The following is an 11,858-nucleotide window of genomic DNA, read 5'->3' as shown; positions in this document are numbered from 1 at the left end:
AAAAAAAAAAAACCCAAAACAAAACAAAACAAAAAACCCAAAAAAACCAAAAACCAAAACTAAAGATGACTTTGAATTTCAGATCATTCTCCCTTTACCTTCCCAGCACTAGGACTCTAAGTTGGTACCACCATACCAAGTTTATGCAATGCTAGGATCATACTCAGAGCTTTGTGCATGTGAGGCAAGCATTCTACCAACTTAGCTATATGCCCCCTGGCCAAGTACTTTTTGATAAAAACAATCAACTAAAGTAATATGGTAAGAAATACATGGATAGCTTCCTGATAAAATATTTATAAAAGTTTGGTAATATATAAATATTTGGGTAAATGTTAATTATACTGCCTATATACTTTATATACATAAAATAATTAAATGGAATTAGTTCCAAGTAAATTTTAGGAGAAAGACACTATAGGCAATAGCGAAGGAGTCTGGTCTAGGGAGTGAAAGAGCTGGATTTCAGGAATTGGGAATATACCTCAGTTGTCAGAGCACTTGTTTAGCATATACAAAACTCTGAGTTCAAACCTAGCATTCCTTAACCTGGTGGTGGCGACACCTGTAATCTCAAGTCTACAGAGGTAAAAGCAGGAAGATCAAAAGTTCATCATCATGTTCAGTTAAAGGCCAGCGTGGCTTTAATGATACTGGAAAGAAAGAAAGAAAGAAAGAAAGAAAGAAAGAAAGAAAGAAAGAAAGAAAGAAAGAAAGAAAGAAAGAAAGAAAGAAAGAAAGGTAGATTTGGATTCTGTATACGGCATAAATCAAACTTCAATTTCTCAATCTGTACAGTAGATATATTAAGTTATTATTCCTATGAGTTGTTATAAGTAGAAATGTATCAGTATTGATGACCTGCTTAAAAAAATTTCTAACAGAATTTGCAGGGGGCAAGAGAGATAGCTGAGCAGGTAAGAGTACTTGCTACTCTTGGGAGAATACCCAGGTTCAACTCTCAGCATCCAAATGACGGCTTTCAACAATCTGTAACTGCAGTTCTAGAAATACTGCCTCATTTGTCCTTTACAGGGAAGCACATGGTGTACATAAAGCATGCAGGTAAAACACTCATACACACTCTTAAAAACTTTATTCTATGCCTGATTTATAAAAATTTTGTCTTGCCAGGCCTGGAGGCGCATGCCTTTAATCCCAGCACTTAAGGAGGCAGGCAGATCTCTGAGTTGGAGGCCACCCTGGTCTACAGAGTCAATTCCAGGAGAGTTAGGGCAACACCAGAGAAATAAAACTGTGCTTTGAGAAGCCAGAACAAATAAACAAAACAAAACCCCAAACCAAAGTTTTAGTGAGGTAAACAGCGTGTAATTAAAGACACTGTAAAGAAAATTAAAGCCGGGCAGTGGTGGCGCACGCCTTTAATCCCAGCACTTGGGAGGCAGAGGCAGGCGGATTTCTGAGTTCGAGGCCAGCCTGGTCTACAGAGTGAGTTCCAGGACTGCCAGGGCTACACAGAGAAACCCTGTCTCGAAAAATCAAAAAAAAAGGAAAAAAAAAAAAAAAAAATTCAAGGTATAAAAAAAATTTACCTTTAAATTTTCAAGTATGTTTGAAATTAAAAACTAAAAAGCATTACAATACATGCTTAAAATAAAACAATATTATTTAGTCTTGCTAAATAACTTTCTTACTTGCTAAATTAATTTTTACATTACTGACATGTTATATACTAAGGACAGAAAGGGAATGAGCCAATGAAAAATCTTTTCTTGGAAGGCTGGAGAGGTTGCACATCGGTTAAGAGCACTGGCTGCTCTTCTGAAGGATCAACAATCAATGGCAGCTTGCAACGCCGGCAAAACTACCATACATATACAAAAAAAAAAAAAATTATCTTCGTTTTCTCGAGACAGGGTTTCTCTGTGTAGCCCTGGCTGTCCTGGAACTTGCTTTGTAGACCAGGCTGGCCTCGACCTCAAGAGATCTGCCTGCCTCTGCCTCCCGAGTGCTGGAATTACAGGTGTGCACCAACACTGCCTGGCTTAAATTTCTTTTTTAAATTAAAAAAAAATTCCCCATGTTCAAAACCAAGTGTGTATTGTGCAAACTCTAAAATATTCTCCTCTGGACCAGTCAGTTGGGCGGCAGGGTGCTTGCTGCTGATCCTGAGGACCTGAGTTCAAACCCTAGGACCCACGTGGTGGACGCTGAGAACTGAAAAGTTCTCCAACCTCCATCTGTTATCATGCCACGTCTCCGTGCCCCCTCCACCATAATATATATATACATATATATATACATATATATATATATGTATATATGTATATATATATATGAAATTTCATATATATATAATTTAAAAAATTGTGGTGTCTATATAGAACTAGATAATAATAATAAAAAGAGGAGCCCGTTTCCCCCAGCTTCTAATTCTGACTGGAGTTTTTTCAACATGTATGGGACTGGAGCTGAAGGTCCTGGGTTTGCGTTTGGTGGCGGGAGACTACAAAGGGAGCGGGGTGGGGAGAGGATTGGGGGGGAGGGCTGGGGGGGGGGAGGACAAGCAAAGTCTTGAATTTGGTAATGGACCTGCGACTTGTAGCAATCATAGAAGGGCGCCGAGCCGGTCAGCATCATGCTGTTGAAGACGTCGGATAATCTATTGCTGGTGTCGACGCTGAGGTTCCAGCACCGATTCGCGCTTCCACGGAACGCCGCCGCGGCCGCCGCCACCTTCGGCTGCTCGGAAACGGGTGAAACGCCGGGTCGTCACGGAGCGCCGCGCAGCTGGGGCCGCAGCCGGGGCCGTCTAACTGCAGATCCTTAGGGGGACACTAACTCGGGCCCCACCCCCACCGCGGTCCCTCGTTTCCTCTTCAAGCCCTCCTCCCCACCCCGTCACTGCGCCTCAGCTCTGAGAAGCGCGCGGCGGCGGCGGCGGCGGCGGCGGCCCTCGACGGCCCTGACAGACGCCTCGGCGCCATTGCGCCTCGACAGGCTGGCCGAGGTGGCGCCTCCGCTCTGAAGGCCTCAGGGAGGTCAACCCTCGCCCAGACTCGCGACTTCGCAACCCTTCCCCACTCGCGACTCGGCCCGACGACATGTTGGGGCTCCCCCACCCGCGACCCGTAATCTCCCGTGTCGCCGCCCGCCACCCCGCCACCACCCGGCCTCCTTAAAGAAGAAGCGCGCAGAGGGACGCGCCTGCTCCTCAGCGTCTCTCCCGGGGGCCGCCATCCTCGAAGTCCCCCCTGACCCCCGCCAGTTACCTCAGCTCCCTCCCTCAGGCCTTGGGGGTGACGGGGCCGGCAGGTGTCTCCGCCGCTCACCTCCATGGGGGCCCCCCCAGCTCCTCCTGAGCTAGTTAACAGCTCCCGGGGTACGGGGATGAGGGAGGACGTCGAGGCCCAGCTCCCTCAGCCCGCACCCCACCGCTGCCGCAGCCGCCGTCGGCGCTGCCAGGAGCCGGTCTGTGGGTGGGGGGCCGAGCCGAGACGGTGCGACGGAGAAGAGGCCGTTACATTGCTCCCCGCGCCTCGCGACTAGGCACCGGCCGCCGGCGCCCCGCCCACGCCCACGCCCACGCCCAGGAGGCCCCTCATCTCGCACCCCTCATTGGCCCGCGGTCCAGCCAATGGGCGACCGCCTCCAGGGTCTGTTGCCCCCCAGAGACAAGGCTAAGAAGGAGCAGTTAGCCGACTTCGCCCTAGGCTTGCTCTCAGGCCACGGCTGAAGATGTTTCCCGCTCAAAGGAAGCTCGCTCGGGATTGGCCAGAACGGACGAGCACAGGCCCGCTGATTGGCTGATGAGAGGCACGCGCGCCTACTGGCTTGGTAGCGGTGGTTGGAAGATTAGAGAAATCGCACAGCAACAGGCCGATGACCCGAAAGCCCTCTGCCCGGCACCCGAGGCCACCCGAGGCCACCCGAGGCCACCCGAGACCACCCGAGGCCAACATCTTCTTCATTTTGGGTCTTGTTCTCCGCCCCTAGTTCCCAGAACTCCACAGAGCCGCCAGCCCAAGAGACTGTTGTAGCCTTTTTCAGAGGGCAAAGAAACGAAACCCTTGTAGAGCTTAAATGGCGAGAGCTGTCCTCTGTCCTGGAACCAGGTTTCCTTTAGGGTGAAGATGTTTTGACTATTAAATATGAATATGACTTTTCAAGGAAACTTCACCCTGAATTTGTTTGTTTTGTTTTGAGTTTTTTGTTGTTGTTTTCTGTTTGCTGTTTTCTAGCTATTCCGGCAACCTTACGAGATGATGACAGTCTGATTAGGGTCTTAGAAAAATGCAAAGTCCTCAAAATGTGTGTAGGCACGAGCACGGAGAAGGGGGGGACACTGAAATTTTAAAGGAGTAAACACAGGCGTTTTAGGGTGTTTGCACTTCAAATCAAATTTTGAGACGCACCGGGATTAATCAGATGTTCATTTGGCTCGGGCACTAATGAGGTTGATTAGGGGGATGAGTTTACTGGCCCACGCAAGCCTGACAGTTTTTTCAGATGCATAACCATCTATAACTCAAGATAGGGAATGACCGAGGAAATACACCATATCAAACTCTGGCTTCCAACACGGACACAAATGGGCAAGTACGTGCGCATGGGCACACACACACAAACTTTAAAAAAGAGATTTGGGGTTGGGGCGATAGTAAATTACTTGCCATCAAGTATGAGAACCTAAATATCGTCCTCAGAACCCCTGGCAAAAAAATCCCAGGCGTAATAAATGTGTAATCCCAGCGCTTGGGAGGTCCAGTTGGATCACGGGACCTCACTGGCCGGCCAGCGTACCTCCTCAGCAAGGACCTATCTCCAAAGACAAGGTGGAGGACAGTGAGATGGCTCAATAGGTAAAAGCAAGACTGATGGTTGAGTATGAGCCATCATGCAACGTGAGAATTAACTCCACCAAGTTGTCTGCTGGTCTCCACATGTGTTCTGTCTTGCATGTACTTCCATACACATATACATCCATATGATAAGCACATGATAGATAAACATATATGTCCATATAATAGATTTGTTTTGTTTTGTTTTGTTTTTCGAGACAGGATTTCTCTGTATAGCCCTGGCTGTCCTGGAACTCACTTTGTAGACCAGGCTGGCCTCGAACTCAGAAATCNGCCTGCCTCTGCCTCCCGAGTGCTGGGATTAAAGGCGTGCGCCACCACACCCGGCTCTTTTTTTAATTTTTTGTTGTTTAGAGAGAGTCTCTACATAGCCCTTGCTTTCCAGGGGCTCACTTTGTAGACCAGGCTGACCTCAAACTCACCACCTGCCTCTGATGTAAGTGCTGGAATTAAAAGCATGCATCAACTGCCTGATTCTGATGTAATTCTTAAACTTAAAAAATGATCGATGGGTGGGGCAGTTCACTGAATTTGAGGCTAGCCTGGTCTATGGAGCATATACCAGAACAGCTGGGGCTACACAGAGAAACCCCGTCTCAAAAAAAAACAAAACAAAATGTCTAAGTATAAGGTGGCTAGCATCTGAGTTTTGATACCTGAAGTAGGTGTCTGGCCTCCACACGGAAGCTATTCCATAACAGTTTCCTCAGAGATTGAAACATTCCATCCTGCAGGGAAGCCCCTTAGGCAGGAAGGCTGACAACTCAGAAGAGCTGAAGGAAGTCCCGGAACCTGACCAGAATCACTAGGCCCTTCCCCACCAGATTAAGCCATAAAAGCTCAGAGTCTCTCTCAGAACAGCCAACCTGCCAAAAATAAACAACGATTTTTTAAAAAGCCAAACCCACACCAGACTGCTGCCTGGGAGAAGCAGAAACCAGCTAAGATGCCTGGAAGAGGTTTAGACCAACTGGAAAGGACAGTTTTCAATTTGTTTAGCTGCCCGCAGGCTGCATTGTGTGCCCACGTTCCCAGCTTTGTAAGCTGTCACACATGCTGGGGTGGTTCTCGGTGAATCAGCTCTCTTTAAATAATTTCTGCTCCCATAAGTAACCCCTCACCATATTCTTGTAAGTAACCCCAATAAAACTCACTGGTTCAGCAAGTTGGATTTGGTGGTATTGGTACTTTGGACTGTCAGGAGTTCCCTATCTGTGGTAAGTAGACATGTGTGTTGCATCTCCCCAGGAAAGTTTTGTCATACAACACACACACGCAGCTTCTCCCAACGCCAGCATCCTGCCCCGGACTGCTCCCCTGCTATCAATCAACAGATCTCTGATGCACCCTTCCCACTGCCATCCACAGCCCACGGAGAGTTCACTCTTGCTGGAGCAATTTCAGTGGGATGACATGTGTCCCTGTTTGAGGTAACATATGAAATATTTCACTGCCTTAAAATAAAGTCTCATGTTGGGCTGCAGAAAGTGTGGACAACCCTTGCAAGAGGACTTGAATTTAGTCTCAGTCCTTTGTTAGGTGGCTCACTACCTCCTGTAACGCCAGATCCAGGGGAATCCACAGCCCTCTGGCCTTCACAGGTGCCTGCACTTGTGCACACACCAACACAGACACACATACCTACAACATAATTTTTAAATAAATAAATAAATCCTTGTCCCACCTATCCGTCACGAATGAATACGTGCAGCCTCCCGACATGCCCCTGGAAACCCTTGATCTTTTTACACTATTCATAACTTTGCCCTTTTCCAAAATCTCACCTAGGATTATACAGTATTTGCCCTTTGGAGATTGGAATCTTTCCCTTGCTTCTCTGCTCTGGGGATTCCTCAGCGCCTTTTTGTGGCTTTATAGAAAGGAGTGTTTTTTGTTTTTTGTTTTTTTTTCTTTTTTCTTCAGTTTTTGAAACCTGAACCTTTATTTGACAACTGATTGTTAAAACCCAATCAGCCCAGCTGGATGCCACCACCAGCCGCCCCGCCCTCACAGATCTAGGTTGTGCTCCTTCAGGGCCTCCAAGCCTGGATCTTCAACACAAAGCTTTCAGGCTCATTAGCCCACTCTGGCTTCACTTTCCCTTGCACTCTGCCACATTAGCCACAGGTTGACTTCTGATGGTGATAGGCCACAGAACCATGACCATGGCACACACTTTCCAAATGATGACATCTTGGAACCCACCGAGATCCACCTGCCTCTGCCTCCCGCCGAGTGCTGGGATTAAAGTTGCACACCCACAAGCCTCTTGCTCATTTCTCTCTCTCTCTTTTTAAAAATATTTATTTATTTATTATATATAAAGTACACTATAGTTGTCTTCAGACACAGAAGAGGGCATCAGATCTCATTACAGATGGTTGTGAGCCACCATGTAGTTGCTGGGATTTGAACTCAAGACCTCTAGGAAGAGCAGTCAGGGCTCTTAACCGCTGAGCCATCTCTCCAGCCCTTGCTCATTTCTCTTTAACACTCATCATTCCACTCTCCTGATGTTCCATGTGCTATCCACTAACCTACTGAAGGGTACATTTGACAGTTAGGAATTACGCTGCTATGAACATCAGTGTTCAGGTTTTGTATTCCCAGGTTTTAAAGTCATGTGATGAACACCAAGGATGTCAACTGCTATACTGTATGGAAAATGATAGTGTTGTAAGACACTGTCAAAGTGATACCATTTTACTTTCTCTCTAGCAATGAGCAAGAATGGCAGCTTGGTGTTGTCAGTCCTTTGGTTTTTAGCCATTTGATTCAGCATGTTGTGACATCTCACTATTGAACAATGTTCTTTGGCCATGCTGGGAATCAAACCCAGGGCCTCACACATGCTAAGCAACTACAAAAGAAACTGCAAAAGAACATTGGCACTTACTGCCAAAACCAGCGAGCCGAGTTCCATCCCTAGGACCCACTTGACATAAGGAGAGAACAACCTCCCCAAAGTTGTCCTCTGACACTCATGTTTGTGCCCTGGCACACAGCTCACCCCTCACCCGACATAGGAAATAAATATGTATATTTATGTAAATATAAAAAGTCAAGTGCTCTGTCACCAAGCTCCACCCTCAGCCACCACGTTCACTTTTCACCCCTTGTTTAAGTATCTCTGACTTCTTACTGCATTTCTGGGTTTGTTTGTTTGTTTGTTTGTTTGTTTGTTTGTTTTTAGTTTTCTAGTTACTAGATGAGCAATTTACAACAGGTGAACATTAGACCAACAGTGTCGGCACCACATGGGAAAATGGTTAGAAATTCATGGGTTTGGGCCCCACCAAGACTTACTAAATGAGAACCTGTGGAGATGTGGCCCAGTGGTGTGTATATTACCAGCCTTCCTATTGATGCAAACTAAGGCTCGGAAACGATCTTATGGATCAGCTTCGTTGCTATGGTAACCTCCAACCACCTGTAGCTATGAGATCTTGTAACGTGGCTAGGAGGAATACAGATTGTACTGTGAATGGTAAGTATACCCCAGGATTCCAAAGAAAAAGACTTAGTTGAAAACAAAAAGTGAACTATCTCATTAATACTTTTTATATTGATAAAATTGAAACTAGGGCCGGGCGTTGGTGGCTCACGCCTTTAATCCCAGCACTCCGGAGGCAGAGGCAGGTGGATTTCTGAGTTCGAGGCGAGCCTGGTCTACAGAGTGAGTGCCAGGACAGCCAGGGCTACATAGAGAAACCCTGTCTCGAAAAACAAAACAAAACAAAAAAAAATGAAACTAGGATATTTTTGCTATGTGGAATTGGGTAAAACAATGTTAAAGGTAATTTTACCTGTTTCTAGTTTTTTTAAAAACATAGAGTAGGCTCTAGAGAGGTGGTTCAGTGGTTGAGGTCAGTTACTGCTCTTCTAGAGGACCTTGCAAGTTCGGTTCCCAGCACTCACATAGCAGCTTACAACTGACCGTCATTCCAGTTCCAGGAGAAGGAACACCCTCTTCTGACCTCCTTGAGTACCAGGCATACATACAGTACATGGATACAGGCAAAACAACCAAACATAAAATAAAATCATTTTTTAAATAAAAGGGCTTGCTAAACATGGCGCTGGCTAGCGTGTTGCAGCGGCCGATGCCGGTGATTCAGCACGGGTTTTTTGGACAGGTGGTGCAGATTTGCTGGACTTGGGTCCGGGGAGTCCTGGTGATGGGCTGAGCCTAGCGGGGCTGAGCCTAGCGGTGCCAAGCTGAGGTGTCCAGGAAGAGCCGCGAGTCGAAATGCTTCACGGAACCACCACCCTGGCCTTCAAGTTTCTCCATGGAGTCATTGTTGCAGCGGATTCCCAGGCCACAGCAGGTGCTTATATTGCTTCCCAGACGGTGAAGAAAGTGATAGAGATCAACCGGTACCTTCTGGGCACCATGGCTAGGGGTGCAGCGGATTGCAGCTTCTGGGAGCGGTTGTTGGCTTGGCAGTGTCGAATCTATGAGCTTTGCAATAAGGAATGCATCTCGGTCGCGGCAGCCTCCAAGCTACTCATTAACATGGTGTATCAGTACAAAGGCATGGGGCTGTCCATGGGCACCATGATCTGTGGCTGGGATAAAAGAGGCCCTGGCCTCTACTATGTAGACAGCGAGGGGAACAGGATCTCTGGGACCGCCTTCTCAGTGGAGTCTGGTTTTGTGTATGCTTATGGCGTTATGGATCGAGGCTACTCCTATGACCTAAAAGTGGAGGAGGTTTATGATCTGGCCTGCCAAGCCATCTACCAAGCCACCTACAGAGATGCCTACTCCGGAGGAGCAGTCAACCTCTACCACGTGCAGGAGGACGGCTGGATCCAGGTGTCCAGTGACACTGTAGCTGACTTACATGACAAGTATAGTAGTGTATCTGTCCCCTGAGGGAAGGTGGATGCGGCTGTTTGCATCTCTAGGGTGGCTCTCCCTGGTTATAATAAATAATAGTACCCCCTTTAAAAAAAAGGAAGACATGGAACGGTTGGAGAGATGGCCCCATTGGTAGAGCCACCTATGCATAAGAATCTGAGTCTGGATGCTTAGCAGCCACATAAGAGCCAAGCATGCCTTAACCCCGGTAAGCCAGATGGATCCCAGGGGCTTGCTGCCCAGCCAGTCTAGATGAAATGGTAAACCCTAGCTTCACTAAAGTATCCTTTCTGGGATGGAGAGATGGCTTAGTAGTTAAGGGCACTGGCTGCTCTTCCAGAGGATCCAAGTTCAATTCCCAACACCCACACGGAGGCTCACAACTGTCATTAACTACAGTTCCAGGGGATAAGGAATCCTCAGACAGACAGACAGACAGACAGACAGACAGACAGACAGACATCCAGGCAAAACACCAATGCACATAAAATAAAAATAAATAAATCTTTAAAAAAAAGACCCTCTTTCAAAAACTACATGAGATTAAAGAAGACAGTAAATATTCCTTCACACAAACCTACACAGGTACACACATATGTACTCTCAAAAAATTTTATAAATAATACAAAGTTTCCAGAATTTTTTCTGCTATTGTTTTTCTTTTCTGCAGGGACTAGAACTCAAGTCAACATGAATAAAATGATAGGTAAGTACTCTACCACTGAGTTTCACTTTTAGCCCTAGAAACCTTGCACTCGGTACTGACTCACTCTGTAAACCTGGCTGGCCTGGAGCACCTGCTTCTGCCTCCCAAAGGCTGGAATTAAAGGTAAAGTATTTGGGCCCCTTCATGTTTTCAAGTTCATCATGATCAGGAGTAGTAATAGTAGTAGTGTATGAGTGTGTGTGCATGTGCGCGTGTGCGTGTGTGTGTGTGTGTGAGAGTGTGTGTGTGTGTGTGTGTTTGTATCAGTATACACAGGCACAGGTGCAAGCATGGAGGTCAGAGGGCAACTTTCAGGATCAAGCCTTGCCTGACATTTATTTCTATATAGTCCATAAGCTAAGAATGGTTTTTAACTTGTAATAATTGAAAATAAAAAAAAATTAAATAGAATAAAGCAGGTGCCTTGTCATGGAGATATAAGCCTTTAATACCAGAACTTACAGGGGGTGATATGCACAGGCAGAACGGATCTCTGTGAGGTCCAGGCCAGCCTGGTCTACATAGGAGTGAGACATCTGTCTCGAAAAGAGGGGGGCAAGGAGGAGAAGAGGAAGAGGAAGAGGAGGAGGGGAATAGTCTTTGATCTTCCTCATGTAAGTATTTTTATATGTGTGATACACACCCAGCACAAATGTGACGGAAGGCGCATCTCAACCCAATCTGCCTCCACAGGACAGATAGAATAATTGAATGCAGTAAGTCATATTTTAATATGGCATAATTTAATATGATAATAGTCAGCTTCTATAGCAGGACTTCCTTGGATCTGCCAGCGGTATAAGTAATGACGAAGAGTCTTAATATTGTTTAAAGCTTAGGCATTTTGCTACGGCATTCTCCCGTCTAGCTCACCTAACTTCACCCAACTATCTTGCTGCATGGCTAGATCCATACTTTTTTACTCCACCATGGTCCATGTCTGTTCCTTCTGTGTCCATTCTCTGAATCTCTCTGAATCTCCCGCATCTTCTTTCTTCCCTAGTCATTCTCCCTGCCAGGAAGCTCTGCCCTCCGTTTCCTGCTCCAGTTATTGGCCGTCAGCTGTTTATGACAAGCCGTCAGTAGCGAGACAATCTCTCACACAATTTTAGATTGCCTCTAGGCATAGAGGACTGTCTGAACTTCAAGTACCCGAGACCATGTGGAGGGACAAGTCTTTACAAATATAAGGCCAGCGATGGGCCATAGAAATGACAATACCAATATCCTGCCAGCATTTAGAATTAACAACTGAAAATGCAGAGACACACCTTCATACAATGTAAAAAAAAAAAAAAAAAAAAAAAAAAAAGCAGAGAACTGGAACAGAAAGTGGGGTTAGGCCATAAAACCCTCAAAGCCCAATCTGATTATGGTAATAGCCATGTTTTAATATGGCATGGCTTAATATGGTAATAGTCAACTTCTCCATAAGATGGTGCTCAAAGGCTAACTGTAATGTTAA

At 46.3% G+C, this 11,858-nt stretch overlaps 1 protein-coding gene and 1 pseudogene across 3 annotated transcripts in view; one reads left to right on the top strand and one right to left on the bottom strand.

The window, feature by feature from the left end:
* The window catches only part of Meioc (meiosis specific with coiled-coil domain), a 20,366-nt gene extending 16,295 nt beyond the window's left edge, over positions 1-4,071 (bottom strand). The window contains exons 1-2 of one of the 3 annotated variants that reach the window (XM_021178152.2): positions 3,574-4,071; positions 2,554-2,703 (exon numbers count right to left, since the gene is read on the bottom strand). In XM_021178152.2, coding sequence (XP_021033811.1) covers positions 2,554-2,601 — 48 coding nt within the window. In that variant the 5' untranslated portion in view covers positions 2,602-2,703; positions 3,574-4,071. Of the gene's footprint in view, positions 1-2,553; positions 2,704-3,233; positions 3,538-3,573 lie in introns of those variants that run through there. The other 2 variants (XM_021178150.1, XM_021178151.2) reach the window with 2 other exon arrangements.
* Positions 4,072-8,896: 4,825 nt separating this feature from the next.
* On the top strand, positions 8,897-9,702 carry LOC110306052 (annotated as a pseudogene).
* The last annotated feature ends 2,156 nt before the right edge of the window (positions 9,703-11,858 follow it).

The sequence above is a fragment of the Mus caroli genome, chromosome 11 (genome assembly GCF_900094665.2).
Source record: "Mus caroli chromosome 11, CAROLI_EIJ_v1.1, whole genome shotgun sequence".
NCBI lineage: Eukaryota > Metazoa > Chordata > Mammalia > Rodentia > Muridae > Mus > Mus caroli.
Note: the sequence above shows the minus strand (reverse complement) of the source record. Positions and strands in the feature narration are given on the sequence as shown.